Source organism: Pongo abelii, chromosome 4 (genome assembly GCF_028885655.2).
Source record: "Pongo abelii isolate AG06213 chromosome 4, NHGRI_mPonAbe1-v2.0_pri, whole genome shotgun sequence".
NCBI classification, from domain to species: domain Eukaryota; kingdom Metazoa; phylum Chordata; class Mammalia; order Primates; family Hominidae; genus Pongo; species Pongo abelii.
Genome location: NC_071989.2, coordinates 87,267,000 through 87,289,310, shown reverse-complemented (window position 1 = coordinate 87,289,310; position 22,311 = coordinate 87,267,000). Strand labels below are relative to the sequence as shown.

Genomic DNA, 22,311 nt, shown 5'->3' with positions numbered 1-22,311 from the left:
TCTGGTAACTACCATTTTTTAAAAATTAAATTTAATTTAATTTAAAAAAAAATTGAGACAGGGTCTTGCTCTGTCACCCAGAGTGACAGAGTGGAGTATGGTGGCATGATCTCAGCTTACTGCAACCTCCACCTCCCAGCTTCAACCGTTTCTTGTGCCTCAGCCTCCCGAGGAGCTGGGATTACAGGTGTGAGCCACCACACCTGGCTAACTATTTTGTATTTTTAGTAGAGACAGGGTTTCACCATGTTGGCCAGGCTAATGTCGAACTCCTGGCCTCAAGTGATCTACTCGCCTCAACCTCCCAAAGGGCTGGGATTACAGGAGTGAGCCACCACACCCAGCTCATTTTTTTTAATGTTACTTTCTTTTATTTTGAGATGGAGTCTCGCTCTGTCACCCAGGCTGGAGTGCAGTGGCACAATCTCGGCTCACTGCAAGCTCCGCCTCCTAGGTTCACACCATTGTCCCGCCTCAGCCTCCCAAGTAGCTGGGACTACAGGCACCCGCTACCACACCCGGCTAATTTTATTTTTGTATTTTTAGTAGAGACAGGGTTTCACTGTGTTAGCCAGGATGATCTTGATCTCCTGATCTCGTGATCTGCCTGCCTCTGCCTCCCAAAATGCTGGGATTACAGGCGTGAGCCACCATGCCCGGCCAAATGTTACTTTCTATTATGATTAAAATTTGCCATGTGTCTTCTACTTAACAATAAGTTTCTTGAGGCAGAAACTATGTGTCATTATCTTCATATACACCACAGTGCTAAGCCCATGGGATAGAAACAGCAAGGGGTAGTGGTAGAAATAGCATTTTTTACTTCAGAGCAGCCTAGGTTTAAATCCTGGCTTCATTACTTACTAGCTATGTGCTATCATCTGAATGTGTCTCATAAAATTCATATATTGAAACATAATCACTAATGTGACAGTACTAACAGCTGGGGTCATTAGGAGACGATTAAGTCACGAGGATGGAGGCTTCACAAATGGGATTGGCAATCTTATGAAAGAGGTTGAAGGGAGCACCCTAGGGCCTTTTGCCCATCCACTGTATGAGGACTCAGCAAGGAGGCTCAAGCCCTCACCAGACACTGAATCTGCACTGCCTTGATCTTGGACTTCCCAGCCTCCAGAACTCTGAGAAGTAAAGTTCTGTTATTTCTAAATTACTCAGTCTTAGGTATTTTGGTATAGCACTATGAACAGACTAAGGCACTATGTGAGCTCAGGCAAATTACTTCCCCTTCCTTTCCGGGGCTTGAAGGTCATCATCAGTTCAACAGGTGGCTAATATCTACTTTATAAGGTAGTTATGTTGAAATGATATGTAAAACATCTGGTGTCATACTTGGCAAATGACAAATGAAAATATTTTTCTTCTCTTCCTTTTCCTTTTCAGTGTTGAATTAACCTTCTGAAGTCCAAACTTTGAAGATACATAAACCCACTTTAATTTATTAATAAGCCTATAATTAAGACAAAAGGTACCTCTTTAATAATGATTACCTCTGGAAAGTGTAACTAAGCAAAATTAATATGTTTTCTAATTACTCTTCCCTGTATCATTCATTATTCATTGAATTCATTGATTCATCATCATTTATTATTCATTAACTTAGTCAACATCTTTGAGTGTGTATTACGTGTTCCAAAGGCAAGCTACACACGGTCCCTAAACAAACAGAAATGTAAAACGAAATCCTTTCTAGTGCCAGAAACATTCATAAAGTTATGCTGAGTGGGCTGTTCCAGTTGTATGTCTCAGTGGCTGCAGGTGCATCATTCCTGGCTCTATTCTGTTCAAAGCTGACAATTCTTGCAGTGGGGCTTTAAAACTCACCATTTAGGACCCTGAAATGTATTCAAATACTAACTAGAAAGCTTTAACATTTTCCGACAAGCCACACCAAGAGAATTAGAGAAAAGACACTAATGAGGATAGGTGCAGTCCACACCGGAGTTCACACCTAGTTTTGATTTAAAATTAAAACAAAGCAAAAAAACTAAGAGTTATTTGTACATCTAGGAGTGCAGCTCAACTGAGGGTGCAGGGTAAGGAGTGCTGGCTGAGGAATAGCATTGCTAGAAATGGCAACATGAACCTAGGAAACAACTCATGTTCAGTGTAGGGAGACCCCCTGAAACTATTGCTATGGAATAAAAGATGAAATGCTCCTGATTATTGTAAATACAAAATTGCATGCAGGACTGTGTAAAGACAATGCCAGGTTGGACTGCCAGAATGAGCCAACAGCACATGATGTGCTTCCCCCTGCAGAGAGCCTATGAATGGACGTGCAGTCAGGGAGGTTTCACATCACCAAGATTCCTATCCCAGAAAAGCAGATGTTCACAGCTCTGGGAATGGCATGCGACCCTTGTGGAGAGCCTATAAACGGACGCATGAGGGGCACCTGTTCATATGGATAAGATAGGGCTATAAACGCCCTGATCTTGCCATGGCTCTTCTAGGCCTCTTTAGGGTTAAGGCACACTCCCTTCTGAGAATTTCTGGTCTAACCGGTTGTCTAGCTTCAAGTCCTGTTTCTACGGATTGTTTGTAACCAGCTTTTGCTGCAACTGTTACTGCTGATTAATATCTTGCTAATCATAGGTTATGCAAAGACTGTGTTTCTGTTTTAAGGCTCTGTTAGAAATTACTGATGCACACACTATATTGTAAATTCTTATCTCTGTATACTGTACTTCTGCATACAGATGTTATGTTAAAGAATTACTTCATCCCCATGTGACCATCTCACCTCATAATCAAATGACCCTAAATCCCTCACTAACCTACCTCCGCCCTCAATAAACTTAATAATAAATGCTGGTATATCCAGCACATTGGTGGCATTGCAGGACCAGAAGGCGGTGACTCCCCTGGACCCAGCTTTCACTATCTTGTGTGTGTCTATTATTTCTCGACCTGCAGATCCACCTGGGAACAAAGAGCCCTGTTGCATTGCGGGCTGCTGGCCAGATCCTGCAATAGTTTAGGGTACTAGTAGATGATGGGGAAGGGAGAGAAGAGAAAACTGACACTCGTCCATGTCCCACTCTGTGCCAGGAACATATGATGTCCTTGTGCATCTCCATTCTCATTTACCCCCACACGTACCTGTGAAGCAGGTAGCAGTACCTGTGAAGCAGGTAGCAGTACCTGCTTCTTTCAGATTCTGAGGCTCAAAGACGTCAAGTGGCTATCAACAGTGCATTCCAGAGAACTGCTAGTATTCAGTTCTCCAAGAGAACTCCAGGAGAGACTGAAAGAAAGTCCTAGACTCTGATTCATGAGATCAAACTGAGATTGATCAAGACCTTTTCTCTACCAGCTCCTGGATGATATATGCTTAAGTTGGTGTTAGGTCAATATAGACATTTCTTCAGGTCTGTAACTCTCTTCAATCAAGTTTAAAATATTTGCAGTGGGAAGATGTGTGGGTGGGAAATAAAAGTTCTTTCAATTCTGAAGCAGGTTTTTAAAAATTTTCTGCAGACATGTTGTGGTGATTAAGGACTAATGGTAGCTTTGGGTTTCAGTGTTGGGGTTATTGATGTCCAAAACATTCCTGATTGTAAAAAAAAAAAAATACTCTATCTATCTATCTATCTATCTATCTATCTATCTATCTATCTATCTATAGTATTTCTGGACATGTAGGGCATAACTCCAGTTTTAGGGGGTTCTTTTGGCTAGCTCTGGTTAGAGCACATGTGTTGCCAAGGCCTGCAAGAGAAAATTATTTTATTTTATTTATTTATTTGAGACAAGTCTCGCTCTATCACCCAGGCTGGAGTACAGTGGCATGATCTCACCTCACTGCAGCCTCTGCTTCCTGGGTTCAAGCGATTCTCCTGCCTCAGCCTCCTGAGTAGCTGGGACTACAGGCATGCGCCACCACACCTGGCTAATTTTTGTATTTTTAGTAGAGACAGGGTTTCACCATATTGGCCAGGCTGGTCTTGAACTCCTGACTTCATGATCTGCCCACCTCGGCCTCCCAAAATGCTGGGATTACAGGCAAGAGCCACTGTGCCAAGACGGAAGAAAAATTTTTAAAAGCTGTTAGAAATGTTAAGAAGGGGTTAAGGCCCTTGTGGTGGTAAAGAACAAACTCTTTCAGGCTACGTTAAATAGACGGTTTTTATTTTAAAGAAATAGAGACTTCTCATAGGTTCCAGGGGCCAGAGGTATATTTAGGCCTCCCAGTGAAGGGCAAACAGGTAAACCATCAGGAGTCAAGGGAGCTACTCTATCTCTGATGTGTCAATTTGGCTCTGGTCTCTCCTTGTCTCTGCAAGTATTTTCTCTCTCTCTCTCTCTCTTTCTCTCCCTCTCTCTCTCTCAACATGGCTATCCCCCAAATGGCACCCTCAGTAACAGAAAATTATTTCCCAAAGAGATTAAGAGATCAACCAAGAACAAAGGCAGGGACTCCTGGCTTTCAGAAAAGATATTTTATTGCTTTTCCCTCTTCTAATCTCTATATCCAAGAGAATGAAAATAAAGGGGTAGGAAAACTTCTGCTTGTTGGCATGACTTGCTTTGATGAAGGATGGAGCCTCTCCTGGGTGATAGGACCAGTTTGAATGGCTTTCAGACCCTTGCACACAGGGTCTGCTCACAGGATTCTGGTCGCTCTACTTTGGGTGAACTGTTTTAAGGTTTCAGAAACACACTTGAGTGTGATACAGCATTCAGACCCACAGTGGGGGTCATACCCTTTCCCTACAGATTGTCACCTCCCCACCCTTCTACACTCTGGGATTCCTGCCTTGACAGAGAGTTTTTATTTAGCATTAAATACCTTTTTTTTTCCTGGACACCATCTTAGATACCAAATTATGCTCAGCAATTTTAGCTAATACTCTTCTTTACCACATCTTGGACAGTTTGGACAGTTTCACAGATGTACATTTAGAATTTTTCTTTTAACACGGTCTCACTTGGCTGCCCAAGCTGAAGTGCAGTGGTGCAATCGCAGCTCACGGCAGCCTTGACCTCTGGGTTCAAATGATCCTCCCACCTCAGCCTCCCAAGTAGCTGGGGACTACAGGTGTGCATCACGATGCCCAGCTAATTTTTTAATTTTTTGTAGAGATGGGGTCTCCGCATGTTGACAAGGCTGGCCTCAAACTCCTGGGCTCAATCGATCCTTCTGCCTCAGCCTTTCAGTGTTGGGATTACAGGCATGTGCCACTGTTCCCAGCCCTAGAATATTTTTTGACTGATAGAAAAATTAATATTTTCAAGAAAAGATCAAAATAAAGTTGAATAGATCTCCAAAAAGTTGAGAAACGTCCTCCAAACCTGCAAGCTAACTAAAGAGAATCTCTGCCTCCATTTCCAACTTACCAGAGAAGAAAATCTGATACTACTGCAGTCTGATTTCTCCCCTGAACCAGGGTCATACATACACTCTATTATAGCCCACCTGTGAGATGGTGACAATTCTCCAAAGGAGGATTACCCTAGGCATACAGACCAAAAGGCTTTAGAAGGAATTAACTTCCTGATAATAGCAAACAGTGACAGGATTTCAAAGGAGTTTTGAAACCCCAAAGCAGAAATACCAAGGTGTGTAATACAGGTCATATTGAGGCCAGAGTGAAAGACTTCTTTGTTCTTATTGTAAAATGGAATGTCCATGCTGGAATAAACAGTGAATACTCAGATTCAGCTGATATTTAATGGGGGAAAACTTCAACCTCATATGGTTTTATCTGTTCACTGACCTATGTTGTATTTTCAATTAAATTTCCTTGGGAAATATTAACTAGTTTATTCTATTGCTTAAACAAAGTGTTGTACATCCACAGAAATAGCAAAATATACTGCATCCTGTGTTAAATGATCTGAGGGTCAGGTAACAAAATCTGAAGAAAAGTCTAGCCTGGGGCCCCCTGCTGATCCAGCAGACATCTGACATCCAAAAAGACAGTTGAGCAAATGATCTGTCTTCCCAGTTGATGAATTCCCCACCTTGGGGGGCCTGGGGAGACAGAGCTGACAGCACTAGATACTCTCCTAGGGAAGACCTTCACATCCGTTTTTAGACTGACTTGAGAGCTACTGAGGAAAGAAATAGATGTGTAGCTCCTTGTTCTCTCTGGCAGTAGCAGGGGTCCCAGTTGCTGCAATATGGAACTGCTGGTGCAGATGTGGCAATAACACAAATTGTGACATCTAGTGCCCCAGCCATGGCAACAGTTTCCTCACCAGATGATTTTTTAAAAACTGCTTCATTGTAGTATGATTCACATACTATAAAATTCACCCTTTTAAAGTGTACCATTCAATGGCTTTTAGTATATTTACAGAGTTGTGCAATCATCACCACAGATAATTTTAGCACATTTTCATCACCCCAAAAAGACACCCCACGCCCCTGAAGCATCACCCCTAATCCCTTCCACATCTCCCTTCCAGCTCTAGGCAAACACAAATCTACTCTGGGTCTCTACAGATTTGCCTATTCTGGACATTTCATATAAATGAAACCATATAATATGTTTTCCTTTGTATCTGACTTGTTTCACTTAGCATAAAGTTTTCAGGGTCCATTCATGTATCAGTACTTCATTCCTTTTTATGGCCAAATAATATTCCATTGTACGAATATAACCCTTTTTTTTGAGACAGGGTCTTGCTCTGTTGCCCAGGCTAGAGTGCAGTGGCCGATCATAGCTTGTCATAGCCTCACACTTCTGGGCTTAAGCAACCCTCCCATCTCAGACTCCAGAATAGCTAGAACAATACCGTGCTCAGCTAATTTTTAATTTTTTTGTAAAAACAGGGTCTCACCATGTTGCTCAGGGTGGAAATGATCCTTATGCCTTGGCCTCCCAAAGTACTGGTTAGGATTACAGGTGTGAGCCACTGCACCCAGCCCACATTTTCTTTATCTCTTTTTTTTGAGATGGAGTCTCGCTCTGTCACCCAGGCTGGAGTGCAGTCACAAGATCTCAGCTCACTGCAAGCTTCGCCTCCCGGGTTCATGCCATTCTCCTGCCTACAGGCGCCCGCCACCACACCCAGCTAATTTTTTGTATTTTTAGTAGAGATGGAGTTTCGCCGTGTTAGCCAGGATGGTCTCCATCTCCTGACCTCATGATCCACCTGCCTCGGCCTGCCAAAGTGCTGGGATTACAGGTGTGAGCCACCACGCCTGGCCTCTTTATCTCCTCATTAGTTAATGGACATTTGGGTTGTTTCCATTTATTGGCTATTATGAATAATGCTGCTATGAATATTAATGTACAGATTTTTATATGGACAAATGTGTTCATTTCTCTCGAGTACATAGCTAGGAGTGGAATTGCAGAGTCATATGGTAACTCTATGTTTAACTGTTTGAGAAACTGCCAGACTGTTTTCTAAAGTGGTTGTACAATTTTACATTCCTACCAGTGTTATATGAGGATTCTGATACTTCCACATCCTCTCCCAACATCTGTCTTTGCCATCTTAGAAAGTGTGAAGTGGTATCTTATTGTGGTTTTGTGTGTGTGTGTGAGAGATTTTAATTTATTTTTATTGATATGTAATAGCTGTACATATTTTCTCAGTACATGTGATCATTTGAGACATTTATATAATCAAGTCAGGGTAATTAGGATATCCATTACCTTAAACATTTATTTTTTCTTTACCCTAGGAACATTTAATTTATTTTCTTCTAGATATTTTGAAATGTACAGTCAATTAATGTTAACTACAATCACCCTACTGATCTATCAAACACCAGGTATCATTTGTTCTAAGTGTGTATTTGTTTGTTTGTTTGAGACAGAGTCTTGCTCTGGAGTGCAGTGGCGTAATCCTGACTCACTGCAACCTCTACCTGCTGGGTTCAAGTGATTCTCCTGTCTAAGTAGCTGGGACTACAGGCATGCACTACCACACCCGGCTATATTTTTTTTTTTTTTTGTATTTTTAGTAGAGATGGGGTTTCACTATGTTGGCCAGGTTGGTCTTGAACTCCTGGCCTCAAGTGATCTGCTTGCCTCAGCCTCCCAAAGTGCTGGGATTACAGGTGTGAGTCACTGCGCCCAGCCCAAAGTGTATATTTGTACCCATTAATCAATCTCTCTTCATCCCTGCCTCCCTGCTACCCTTCCTGGCCTGTAGTAACCACCAGTCTACCCTTTATCTTCATGAGATCTACTTTCTTAGCTCCCAATGACTGAGAACATGTGATATTTGTCTATCTGTGCTTGGCTTATTTCCCTTAACGTAATGATCTCCAGATCCATCCACATCACTGCAAATGATAGAATTTCATTGTTTTTTATAGCCGAATAATATTCCATTGTGTCTATATATCCCATTTTCCTTATCCACTCATCCATTAATAGACACTCAGGTTTTGTTGTGGTTTTATTTGACACTTATCTGATGGATAATGATGTTGACCATCTTTTCATGTGCTCACTGGACATTTGTATATTTTCTTTAGAGCACTTCTATTCAGATCCTTTGCCTATTTTTAAATTGGGTTGTCTTTTTAAAATTGAGTTGAAATAATTCATCAGACCAGTTTTAAGGCATGGTTTGAGGGGCTGTTCCTGTTTAATGACTAGTTCTCCAACCTTCCCATGATTTATGAGCTACCAACCAATTTCCTGCTTATAAATTGATCACAGTTTACTTCTATTGCAAATCAAAACTAACTGGCGAAGATTCTGGAACCCAAGGCAGCACCTCTCACCTACAGAAAATAACTTACATAAGGCTTTCCTAGCAAACTGAAACCGCTTCGGTGGCAGTGTTGTCACTAAAGCCTGGGTTTCTGAATTCATGATTCTAAAGTGTTAAACTATGCAAACTCAGTCAAAGGAAACTTATGAGATTGACAAGTGAAAACTGTAGCAGGTTGAGCAGCAAGTATGAACTGGAACAGAAAGAGAAAGAAAAATATAAGAGTGGTTGCCATTTCTTGCCATTTCTCTCTAAGGTAAAGTAGACCACTGATTCCAGTCAGTTATTCAGATAAATAAGGCCTGATCTTCAGATGCCAGCATTCCTCTCTTGGGCTTGGCCCTCCAGCCACAAAGGCTGTATTATCCTGCATCTCCCTGACCACCTAGGATGGTGTCCAGGGACTCCACTAGAATTTTCTTCTAAGGAGTCAAGTATGTAAATACACTAGGGGTCCTAACTCTATCAGATGTTTTAACTCCACATTTGGTTTTCAGGCAGTTCTAGTTTATAAGTCAACACGGTTAACTCTGTGCATGCTCCTCTTCCCCTTCTGTATCGGATTCTCTGAGGAGTCAGGGAAATAAGAATGTCACCCCTCCTGCAGTTATCAGTGACTGAGGCCAAGAGTTTGTAGCCAGTTTTCTGCAGTTTCCTGGGTGATACCCAGGTTCACTCCTGTTCACCCAGTCTGCTCTGGGTGCCCTCTCCTCTTCTAGGCACCCACTTCCCTCTTTCCACTTTCTAGTGTCCTCTTCTCTCAGGAAAGTAACCTAGATCCTGTATTTGAAAGGATCTATTCAAAAATGGATTCAATTTAAAGCAGATGCTGATAGGCTCAAACCCTCTCAAAGGTGTCTGCATTTCTGTTATTCATCTCTCCCTATGGACTCGCGTTTTGCCAGATTCAATGACCACTGCTCAGTTTTCATTCTCCGTGCCCTTTATTAACTTGGCACAAGGATAATAAAGAACAAGATGATTTGTTAGGAGGGTGGTAATACGAATGGTGTTCATCAGACAGAAGGAGCTGAGATCCTAGGGATAAAATGTTATGGTGAAACCCAATACTTATTCATTCAACATCCATTTCTTTTTTCTTTTCCTTTCTTTTTTTTTTGTTGTTGTTGTTGTTTGAGACAGAGTCTCACTCTCTCACCCAGGCTGGAGTGCAGTGGTGCCATCTCAGCTCACTGCAACCTCTTCCTCCTGGGTTCAAGCGATTCTCCTGCCCCAGCCTCCCAAGTAGCTGGGATTACAGGTGCACGCCACTACGCCCAGCTAATTTTTGTATGTTTAGTAGACATGGGGTTTCACCATGTTCTCCAGGCTGGTCTCAAACTCCTGATTTCAAGTGATCTACCCGCCTCAGCCTCCCAAAGTGCTGGGATTACAGGCTTGAGCCACCGTGTCCGGCCATAAGCACCATTTATTAGGCACCTACTGTGTAGCAGGCACTGTGTTCTAGCTGTTGGCAATGCAACAGAGAAGCAAGGCCCCTTCCCTCATGGAGTTTACATTCTGGTGGTGGCAATAATAAATAAAATTTCAGATAATGATAGGTGCTATGAAGAGCAATGTGAAATAATGAATGATGTGACCATGAAAGACACGAAGGGAGTGAACTAAGCCCATGCGGCAGGGCAGTTGAGGAAAGCCTCTTTTAGAAGTGTCATTTGCACCAAAACCTGAAGAGTGGATTTAAAGAAGCATTCCAGAGACAGCAGACAGCAAGAGCAAAGACCTGGATGAGGAACAAGCTCACTAGCCTGCTGGCTGGCATGTAGTGAAAATGGCACAGTGGCTTGAGATGAGCTGAGAGAGGTAGACAGGGGCCAATCAGGGAGAAAGTGGGAAAGCTGTGGGAAAGCTGTGATACACACAGAGAAGTGAAGTATCCCGCCCCACGTCACACAACTAGTAAGTGGCACAGCCAGGATGATAATCTTGGTCTTCTCAGTTCTATCAGGAGTATTTTTGTTTTTGTTTTTTGTTTTTTTAATGCAATGTAACCTGATTTATGCCCAAAATGGTGATGGATGACTAGGGGATTTATTGAAGCTTTTCTTGGAGCTCCCAAAATTCTAAGAAGAGCCGAAGTCAGTTGTCTCAATCTCTTCTCATGTCCTCTAGGGAAAAAATAAATAAATAGAAAAACTTCAAAGTTCATGACCCCAAAACTAATATAAATTGTCTTTTAAACAGAGGATCTGAATTTTATACATATTATGGTAAATAACTGTTGCAAGTTTGTTACATGATCCCATACAGCATATAAGGAAGTTATTTTGGTGCTACTATCTTTGGCCTTATGAAAATGCAATCACACTGGATTGCCTAATGTCTATTTTAAACATAAGATCTACTCTCCTTATTACACATCAGGAAACTTAATATTGCTAAGATTAGCTACTATGCAGATTTTTTGGGTCTTTGATGCTTCTGCCTTTAAAAAAGTTTGAAGTAAATTGAAATGATTATTTGAAAATAGCAAAATTGTACTCAAATGTAAAAGAAATAAATTGGCTAATAAAAACAGGTGTGTATAATATATATATTACGTAATCTTGAGGTGAGCCCTGAAATGATGATGGTTCCAGTACGGTCCCTGCCAGTAGACTGGAGTTAGAGTCCTAGCTGTGCTACTTACCAGCTGTCTGAAATTAGGTAAATTACTCAATATGGGAATGAAAACAATGCCTTTATCAGACAGCTATTGTAAAAATAACTCAAAATAACAAGTGATAGCGCTTGGAAGAGATTAGATGTTCCTTGACTAAGTGACGGTTTCCCTCCTCTTATCTGGGCCTCTGTTCACTCATCAGAAGCATGAGGGTAAGGGAGATAACGTCTGAAGTCCCTTCTAGGATAAGAGTCATCAGCAGCCAGGCTGTCTTGCCAGACACTCATTACAAGACAGTGAAACCTTTTGCTGTAGGCAGATGGAGGAGGACTAACAAGAGGGACCCAGAGGCTGACCGAAAACTCCCAGGGGAATGAGCAAGGAGTCTTCAGAGACTGGGACTTGAGGGTCCTAGCAGGCCCCTACCTCAGCTTCCTAGGTCTGATTCATTGTACCAATGCATTTGCTTTAGCTAATTACTCATGAGATTATTTATTTAATACCTGCCCTTCCCAGAGGCTAAACTTTGAGGATTAATAACTTTACCTGTTTGTTCACTACATGTTTATATTGCCTGGCACACAGTAGGCCCACAGTAAATATCTTTTGAATGAATAAGTCTCTTTTCTTACAGTAAATACATTTTTTTTTTTTTTTTGAGATGGAGTTTTGCTCTTTTTGCCCAGGCTGGAGTGCAATGGCACGGTCTCAGCTCACTGCAACCTCCACCTCCCGGGTTCAAGTGCTTCTCCTGCCTCAGCCTCCCAAGTAGCTGGGATTACAGGCGCCTGCCACCACGCCCAGCTAATTTTTGTATTTTTAGTAGAGATGGGGTTTCACCATGTTGGCCAGGCTGGTCTTGAACTCCTGACCTCAGGTGATCTGCCTGTCTTGGCCTCCCAAAGTGCTGGGATTATAGGCATGAGCCACCGCATCCAGCCAATAAAAACATTTCTTTAAATGGAAGAAATTAATTTTATTCATAAACCAACAATTTAAGTGCCCTAGTGAAATCAGCCATTAGGAGGAAATTTGCAGTGAGTGTAAATTTCTTTAAAAGTTTTTTTAAATCAAAATTGTACATATTTCTGGTATACAACAGTGAATGTAAATTTCTATTTAGCAAGTGAATTTTTCTTAAAAGGAGGCATACTTAACAGGAAGAAAACACATTAACAGCTCCCTGAGAGGGCTCTGAATATTTAGTTTGGTGGACTGAACAGTAGCATCAATTAATCTTCCCACATATCTTGGACTTTATCAGATTAGGATGAAGAATTTTGGAACTGAATCCACTTTGTTTGTCTTAATAGAAAAATTTTCTGAGCAAAAAGCAAAGCCTATTCTTATTTTTCCATCTATGATCTGGCTGAAGGGTCAGTCTAGGGGTGGCTTTCTGACAAGTCACAGAAGGGGGCACTGATGACTGCAGACACCTTAATTGAACAATCCTTCAGTACTTATCACTGTTCCCTCCAAGCTACTGACTTTCCACATTCACTGGGCATTGTCAATCCCTGGTAAATGAGCTGTCAACAACCAACAAAAATCTTACCTGATCTAACAAGTTCAATATTCCAACTAAACTTGCTTCTTGTAGAAGTCTGGAAGGCTTGCCCTTTACTCACGCACTCATTTATTCATTTATTTATTCACACCATTCACTTATCCAATCAACAAATATTCTCAACCCTAAAAAATCCTGAGATGATTCTGGATAATAACAAGAAAGTTTAGACACAGCAGCAATTAGCAGCACAAGAACTGGAACCAGGAACTAAAGGAATACCTAACCACATATTGTGCCTGGAATATCTTTCTACCCAACTGCAGTGTCACTCTACAGAAATCTTTCTAAATCTCATTTTAGGAAGAATGTCTTTGGATATTCCTCTATTAATATCCTTAGTGTAGTGCTTATGATATTACATTGAAATTAACCACTTCCACTCACCAGGCTGAGCTCCTTGAGGAAAAACAACTGTGTCATCCAGTCCTCTTTGTGTCCCTGGTATCCAGCACAGGGCCTGGCATATAGAATTTATTACCAATGCAGCAGTTCTCCAGATTCCAATGAAGCTAACAGATTTCTAGGTTTTCTCAGACCTGCATTGTCCAGTATGATAGCCACTAGCCACATGTGGCTATGAAGCACTCAAAATGTGGTTAGGCAGGATGAATTGAGACGTGCTGTAAGTATTTAAAAAATATCAAATTTCAGAGACTTAGTACAAAATAATGTAAGATATCTCTAATAAGTTGTACACTGATTACATGTTGAAATGGTAATACTTTGGATATTGGGTTAAGTGATTACTAAAATTCATGTCACTTGTTTCTTTCTACTTTTTAAAATGTGGCTATTAGAAAATTTAAAATTAAATATGTGGCTCACCTTATATTTCTATATGCTAATGCTGGACTAAATCAAAGCTTATTTTCATGTACAGCCACAGCTCGTCTCTTGTACTTGATTCTCTTAAGTCATGTTGGTAGGAAGGGGAATTTGGTTTAATGACTAAAAAAAATAAGGTTTTCATTACGCCTGTTTTCAGAATATCCAGGGACTATGGACTTTTTGTGTGTAAAATTTTATCAGTATGTCCTACACTTTTTAGTAAGTTTGCCTTTTTAAAGAAAAAATAATAATAATTCCAACTCTTGCTGAGTTTAACTCTTCGTTGAGTCAAAGTCTTACCAAGGACATATAATATCCATGCAGCCAACACTTAAATAGCTCTTCAGTTTCTGGCTACAAGTGACTCTGTTATCTTCTATCCTCCCTCAGCCTCTGGCATCCTGAGCAGTCACCCCTCCCATTCTGAGCTCTTTCCACTGACCTCAGAAGAAGGCTGGCTCAAATAACACACTTGTCAAAACACCTAGGTAAGCATATCTGTGGGAGACACCATATAAATAGATATATGGAAACAGAGTGCTCTGTACTGATAACAAAAACCATTTACAAATTCCTTGCACCTTCCAAAAGGTTTATTCCTACAAGGACTAGTTAAATGTGAATGTCACTAATAATTTTAATTCTGTCAGCTTAGACAGACCTGTTTTATAGAAGCACTGGCAAAGCTGCAATTGAAGGTGATTTTTAAGTTTTGGTTACTGCTGTGGCAAAAATCCTCTGTGTTTAAATAGAGAAATGAAAATTGATCAACAGAGAATGACCCAAAATAAAAATGCTGAAAAGTTTCTAAGTGATCTGTGGGAAAGGCTGAAAGAGTTGGCTTTCACTGGTCTACAGCAAAAGAAATACAAAAATAACAGTCCTATTTACTTCTGTCTCCTCTCCATACAGGAAACCATGAGTTTGGCACATGGTAAGTGTTTAATAAATATTAGTCAAATGAAAATACAAATGTATAGGTGCTTATTATTTAAAGGAATATTGCAATCACTGTGCTTTCCTTGTTTTTTGTTTGTTTGTTTGTTTTTATCCTGACTGGTACAGTAGACAGAACATAGCTTCCAATTTTACTCAGAATAAAATTCATAGTCCTTACCATGGGCTACAAAGCCCTACATGATCTGCAACCCAACTATCTCTTAGCTTTGACTCTGACCACTCACCCCATTACCTTACTCTGTTCCAGCATCCTGACCAACTTGCGTTCCTCAAATAAGACACATATCCCTGCCTCAGTGCCCTTGCACCTGGTCATCCCTTTGCCTAGAAACTCATTCCTTCAGTATCTGCTAAAATGTCACCTCATCAGAGAGGCTTTCTTCACCACTTCATCCAAATATACCCCATCCGTTTATCCTGCTATATTTGTCCTCATAATTTATTACCACTTGACATACTATATGTTTTATTTATTTGTCTCCCCAAACTGGAGTGAGTTTTAGCAGGGCAGAGACCTTATTCATTTTGTTCACAGCTGTATTCCCTGTGCCTAGGAAGTCTCTGGCACATTGTAGGAGTTCAATAAATATCTGCCAAATGAATAAATTAATGAACATTAAATTGGAGTCCGGACACCTGGGGTCTACTCCTAATTCTATTCCAAAAATTTCTGTGGCTGACCGTGCACGGTGGCTGATGCCTGTAATCCCAGCATTTTGGGAGGCTGGAGGCAGATGGATTGCTTGGGCCAAGGAGTTCAAGACCAGCCTGGGCAACATGGCAAAACCCTGTCTCTTATAAAAATACAAAAAATTAGCCAGGCCTGGTGATGCACACCTGTAGTCCCAGCTACTCAGGAGGCTGAGATGGGAGGATCACCTGAGCCTGGTTAGTCAAGGCTGCAGTGAGCCGTGATCACACCACTGCACTCCAGCCTGGGCAATCAGAGTGAGATCCTACCTCAAGAAAAAAAAAAAAAGTTGTGTGACTTTCAAAAAATGACTCCTGACAGTTTCTGAATCTAAAATCAGATCGGTTGGGAACAGATACTTCCAAAGCCTCTGCTAGCTCTAAAATCCTGTGAGTTTTATAATCTGCCTTTCACAAAAGTTCTCCCGTGAAGTTTTAGAAACATAAAAATCTTTTTTGATATCCACATACTACAAGCACTGTGAGGCATTTTATTATGATTCAAAACGCTGCTCCAATGATGAAGCCTTCTCCAACCCTTCCAGGTAGTATGGATCCCAAGACTTTGAGGTGCTTCATACACACCTTTTCTTCCTTAAATCTCTTCTAACAGCTAACGACATAATTATGTTCTTCTGTTTCTCCAACTAGAATGTGAACATGAGGACAGTAATGGATTCTTATTTTTGTATCCCCAGCACCTTGCATTGTCTGTGGCAAATATTAATAGTAGGCACTCCATGAATGTTTAGTGAATGAATGAATACAAAGTGAAATAGGATCATTATTTATACTGAAAGCTGGGACCATCTCTCCCTTCATGGTTGAATGGTGGGCAGAAGGTAGAGCCTTCCTGCTAATAATGAGTCATCTGATGGAATAAAAGAAACTAAACCTTAACGGGAACCTACTAAGAACCAAGCACTCCTACACACATTCACATAATTTATGCAATCCTTATGACAACCTTATGAATTAGGAATTCTTATTATTTTACAGATGAGAAAATTGGGCTCAAAGAGGACAGGATTTGCCCATTATGGAACAACTAATAGGATTCACAGGCCTCTTAATGCTACATGTCACATTCATATCACTGGATGATATATCAGAAGGATAGTTCTCTGATCCAATATCCATGTTGGTGTATGTAAATGATGAGCTTTCCTGCACTACAAAAGCATTTTATAATTAAAGAGAATTTTTCCTCAATTCAGAAAGGTAACTATAGATAATTATATATACTATACCTGAAAGGGTAAAGTTTACAGATTACTTTGTGCCTTTTGAATTTTTAAAAATGAAGGTTTGCAAACCAAAAATAAAATTCTAAGCCCCCTGACCATCTGAATGGATCCCTCCTTTCAGCAAGGGCATTCCAAAGCTAACCTGAAAAACTCACTCAGGCCGTGATGGTGGAGGTGGGGAGATGGAACATGCCTCACTACACTACACCCCCCTCCCTTTTGGAATTACTGATAGAACAACTCCTTCAGTCTGATAAGAAACATTTACAATCTATTCTCTCTCAAGCTGGCTACCTGGAGGCTTCATCTGCATGACAAAACTTTGGTCTCAACATCCCCTTACCATAACGCAGACATTCTTTCCACTGATTCCAAGTCTTAAGAGAATAACTTAACTCTTTCAACCAATTGCCAATCAGAAAAAACTTAAACCTACCTATAACCTAGAAGCCCCCATGCCCTTCAGGTTTCCCATCTTTCTGGACCAAACCAATGTACATCTTACATGTATTTGATTGAGGTCTCATGTCTCCCTAAAATGTGTAAAATTAAGCTGTCCCCCAACCACCTTGGCCACATGTTCTCAGGATCTCCTGCAGGCTGTGTCACAGGCCATTGGTCACTCATATCTGGCTCAGAATCAATCTCTTCAAATATTTTACAGAGTTTGATGCTTTTTTGTCGATATGTGTTTTTCCTAAATCCAGAAGTTTTGCTGACTTCCTGTTACCCTTATCATCCAATAAAAAATAAATTGGATGCTTTTTCCAGGCCTCCATTTTCCATATTCCCTCATGTTTCCCTCCACTCTATTTATTCTGACCTCTTTCCCTGGTGTCCACCTTACTGTCTGTACTCAGAACAGGCTGAAGTTTACTGCAGACAAATCACATCCTTTTCTGAAGGCCTTGACCTTTGTCAAATGGCAATGCAACCCCAAAGTGGTGAATTGTCAGCTGCTCACATTTTAGTGTAAATGAGTTTTCAGATTCTGTTGGTTGTAAATTGTGGTTGGGCAAGGATATGAGGATCCCAGGCAACAGTAAGGGAAAGGTTATAAAAGCTGAGGTTGACAGACTTCCCCTTCTCAACACTGCCAAGGGATCACAGGTCCCCTACTCCCTGATCCACTTCCTACAGGTGCCTTCTCCTCTGCTCTTCCTGTTTGTAGTCCCTGCCCACTACTTCGAGGCAGCTCCAGCTCAACACTCCCTCTTCTGCCCTTGCACAGTACCCATAGTCCTCCCTTCCACCTCTATATAGTCTCACACTCCCCATGTTAGGGAAACGTTTCCCCATAGGAGAAAAAGTTAGGAAAATTTTTCCACAAGGTCCTTGAGGCCAGGGACTGTTCCCACTTGGTAGTTGTTTGATAAACAGGTGACATACATTCAGGACTTCTTGTCTGACCATCCATCCTCCTCAATGCCCCTCTATGGGCTACTTCTTCAACATCGGCTCTGCTGGCTTTGATTAGGTAAGCTGGGCGTTCTGAGATGGTACACACCCACCTGCCACCTTCAAAGCCTTTCTACTGTTACGAACAGACTGAGGAAGAGACATTACTGACTGACACGCAGTCAGGAAACAACCCAAAACCCATACTCAAGGAAAACAAGTGAAGGTAGAAGCAAATCCAAATAGAGATTAGATGATTTATATTATTCTCATTTTAGGGCCTTCTTAAAGGGATGGAAGGTGGGAGATGGAAGGGTGGGAGGTGCATCTTTTTTACATAGTATTACTTCATTGCATTCACGGAAACTGATATTTGGGACCAGGACTTGAAGAACAGGGATTACTGAAACTCATGCTTCTTTCCCCCCACAGAATTTATGGGCCTTTGTATCAAAATAAGGTCACCTTACTGCAGCCTAGCCTACTGCTAGGCCCCCAGGGAGACCGCCATTTATCGGAAGGTACCAGTGCGCCTTCACCGCCTCCACCCCACCCCCTTCTCCTCTAGCGCAGGATTTCGCGATTGTTCCTGTGCCTCGGGCCAGATGTACGCGTTCCAGCACATTTCGGCAGTTAGGCAGGACCTAAGTAAATCCTCAGGAATAAACAAGAGCAGCGAGTCACAAGGAGCTGGGGGCGGGGGTAATGAACTCTGCTGCAGGCGGGCCTGTCACTCCAGCTGACAGCGAGCACCTTCACCTTCAAGTTCTTTTAAACGACAGTGCACCCAGAAAGTGCCTAGCTCGAGGAAAACGAACCCCAGAGCTTAAAAACTTAAAGCAAACAAGCAAGGGTGCTGCTAGCTGCCCTGCAGGCCCTGGGCCGAGGAGAGAGGCTCGCGCTACCTGGTGTCCGGCTCCTCCTCCGACTCCGCCGCCGTCTCGTCCTCCTCGCCCGCCGACTCCTCCTCGGTCTCCAGCTCCCGGGTCGCCTCCTCGTCCCCGTCGGAGCCGAGAAAGCTCTCGCCAGCGTGGTTGCTATCGCGGCTCGCCATCGCCTCTCCCGGGCCGGGGCCGGGGCCGGGGCCGGGGCCGGGGCCGGGGCCGGAGCCGGAGCCGCCCGCGCCGCGCCTGGTGTTCTCCCTCCGACTGCTCTGGCCCCTGCCCTCCCCAGCCCTGCCCCTGCGGGGGCGGCTCGGGTTCCCGGCGCCGGGGACGGGCGAGCCCCGCGACTTTAAATAGAAGGCGTCAAAGTTTCGCCACCAACCTTCTGGGGCCCGGGCTCAGCTTCTCCTCTTCCCTGAGCCCTTCCCCGCCCCCGTTTCGCCAGATCCCTGGCGGGCCTTTCGGGCAACTGGAGATCACTTTAAGGGGCGCGGGCTCCGGCTGCACCAGGGGGTTCGAAGGAGGAAAGGCAACTTAGCCCCGTCTCTTATTTCCTCCAGAGTGAGTCTTTTCGGTTTTGAGCTGAGCTACTTTTTGGACCCTTTATCCCAAACAATATCCTGAGCTGGGCACTTAACTACCAGGCACTCTGCTAAGGGTCTCGCTTTCATTACCTCGATTCTGCGGTGGTACCTGTAGAAGGTTTTACTGTAGTGCTGGTTTCCCAGATGAGGAAATTGAGGCTCCGAAGAGCTCCAGCAGCTTAGGCTGTCATTGCTAGTAAAATGACCCAATGAGAAATAAAGCTAGGTGTGCCATGCTCAAAAGCCCAGTTTTGAACCAGTGTTCCGTCCCGGCTCTCTTTATATCGCAAGTCAATATACTGTGTATTTTCTTGCTCAGCGGTCCCTGTTATTGAGCCAAGAAACTTTATCTCCACTCATCTTAAACCTTGAGGAGGAGCAATTTCCCCCACGTTAGCAAAAAGCTAAGTTTTGTCTGAAACTGGCCCAAATGCCCCAAACCTTTCCCCGGATCAAGTTGTGGTTAAAACCCCTCAATGGCTTCCCACTGCTCAAAGACTGAACCCCAACATCCTCACAAAGGTAACGGTTGCCTAACAGGCCATGTTTTACCTGTCTACTCTTTTTTTTTTTTCTTTTTGAGATGGAGTCTTGCTCTTGTTGCCGAGGCTGGAGTGCAATGGCGCGATCTCGGTCCAGTGCACCTTCCACCTCCTGGGTTCAAGCGATTCTCCTGCCTCAACCTCCCGAGTAGCTGGGACTACAGGCGCGCACCACCATGCCCAGCTAATTTTTGTATTTTTAGTAGAGATGGGGTTGAACCATGTTGGCTAGCCTAGTCTCGAACTCCTGACCTCAGGTGATCTGCCCACCTCAGCCTCCCAAAGTTCTGGAATTACAGGTGTGAGCCCCCACGCCCAGCTAGTCAGGTGTCTTTAGAAGTCAGGAGTTCCCAACATTGTCAGGTCACTCCACTGTGTCTTTATTAACCCAATTCCTTCTGCCTCAAAAGTTGGTCCCATTTTTACCAGGATACCCATCATTCAAGATCACCACCTTTCTCTGAAATCCCAAAGTTAAACTCAGTACCTCTCTTCCAGGTTCCCACATAATGCTATATTCAAATTATGTTTGTATCTCCTTCCCCAGAAGACTTTGTAAGTTTACTACTCTTCTTTGTCCCACCATCCTCATCCCTTACAAGCCTACACACTAGCAAAGTAGCTAGCACATAGCAGGTACATATAATGGATGCTCCCTGAAGAGAACAGAACCAGACCTGCTATGTACAAATTGAGGTAACTTTACAATAAAGATATTCATTTCATGAGAATGATTTGATGGCTAGAAGAGTTAACATTTATTTTTAATTATAGCAAGTCACAGAGTTGTTAAATATGACTGTAAGCTGGGGATTATTCACCAGTTACACTAGCTGGTATGCATGCATTATGTCTGGAGGTAATGAACTGTAAATCGTTGAATTACAGTACAGATACATCAGCTAGTGGGGCATAAGGAGGGAAAACAGCAGAGTCAAGGCTTCCACAGCTCACTAAACCAGGTTTAGCATCAGCAATATTTATTCTCTTAACACCAGCTAGACTTCACCATCAGTAATCCCCAATGTCCCCAAGGACAAAAGGAATTCAATCGCAGCTGTGGCAATCTGTTAAACACTAATCAAAATCACAGGTAGCCATTCTATGTTCCTTCCATCATTTAATTAAAAATTTCTTACAAACATTAATGTCTATGAGATTTATTTGCGAAGATCCTAGTTCAAATCAATCTAAAATTTAGAATTGTAGTACAGATTGCACATTTTAAACACCACTTTAACAACATATGCAAATACAGTCAGCCCTCCGTATCCATGTAGGATGTGAATTCAACCAAGGATGAAAAATATTTGGGAGGGGGTAGGGAGAGGGAGGAAGAATGGTTGCATCTGTACTGAACAGGTATAGACTTTTTGTCTTGTCATTATTATTCCCTAAACAATACAGTATAACAACTATTTACATAGCATTTACATTGTATTAGGTATCCGGTAATTTAGAGATGATTTAAAGTATCAAGAGAATGTGTGTAGGATATATGCAAACACTACACCATTTTATATAAGGGACTTGAGCATCTGTGGATTTTGGTATCTGAAGAGGACAGGGTGACCTGGAACCAATCCCTCAATATACTGAGGGACAACTATATACAGAAATGGACAGATCAACACAAACAGAAAATAATTTAGTACTCACCACACAAATAATTGAGATTAATAACTTAAAAGTCTAGAAAATTCTCTCATATATTAACAGTTCACTTATCTGACATATTTGGCCAGTCACATGTGCATAATTTCAGGCCTCAGTCTACTGATACAGAATTGGGTCTAAGTTTAGTGACTTCTTGATCTGTTTTTCGTGGTAAAACAAATGAAAAGAAGCAGTAGTAAGGGTGGGGCCACTGAAAACTGAGAAAACAGTGACAGTGAAGGAACCCACACCATGGTAAATTCTGGGGTTTTATTAGGAAATGTCATAATACTGGCATTTCCTAATAAATGGAAATGCATTTATTAGGCAGAGGGTACATACTTACCCATCCCTGAAAGTTGCACAGTATTACTGAATAGTACTATGACTAATGCTTATAATGATTACCCAGTCATCACTAGAATATTAACTCTACTCAGTACATTCTGATTAAGAGATGCACAGTATCAATTTTAGGAAAAATTCCCAAAATATGAAAAGCTCAAATGCATAAAAAGTGTTACACATCAGGAATCTAAAAAATTCACTATGTGTAAACTTTCATTCCTCATAATGCCAGAGACATAAGATATTGATGTGGTTAGCTGGCTAATAAGTAG

General features: G+C 42.1%; 1 protein-coding gene across 2 annotated transcripts in view; it reads right to left on the bottom strand.

Moving 5' to 3' along the window:
- The window catches only part of CMYA5 (cardiomyopathy associated 5), a 105,905-nt gene extending 83,603 nt beyond the window's left edge, over positions 1-22,302 (bottom strand). For both annotated transcript variants that reach the window (XR_008525323.2, XM_002815688.6), the window contains exon 1: positions 18,931-22,302. Coding sequence is in view for 1 of the 2 variants with exons in the window: in XM_002815688.6 (XP_002815734.4) it covers positions 18,931-19,079 (149 nt within the window). In the remaining variant the exon portion in view is untranslated. The remainder of the gene's footprint in view (positions 1-18,930) is intronic.
- Positions 22,303-22,311: the final 9 nt, after the last annotated feature.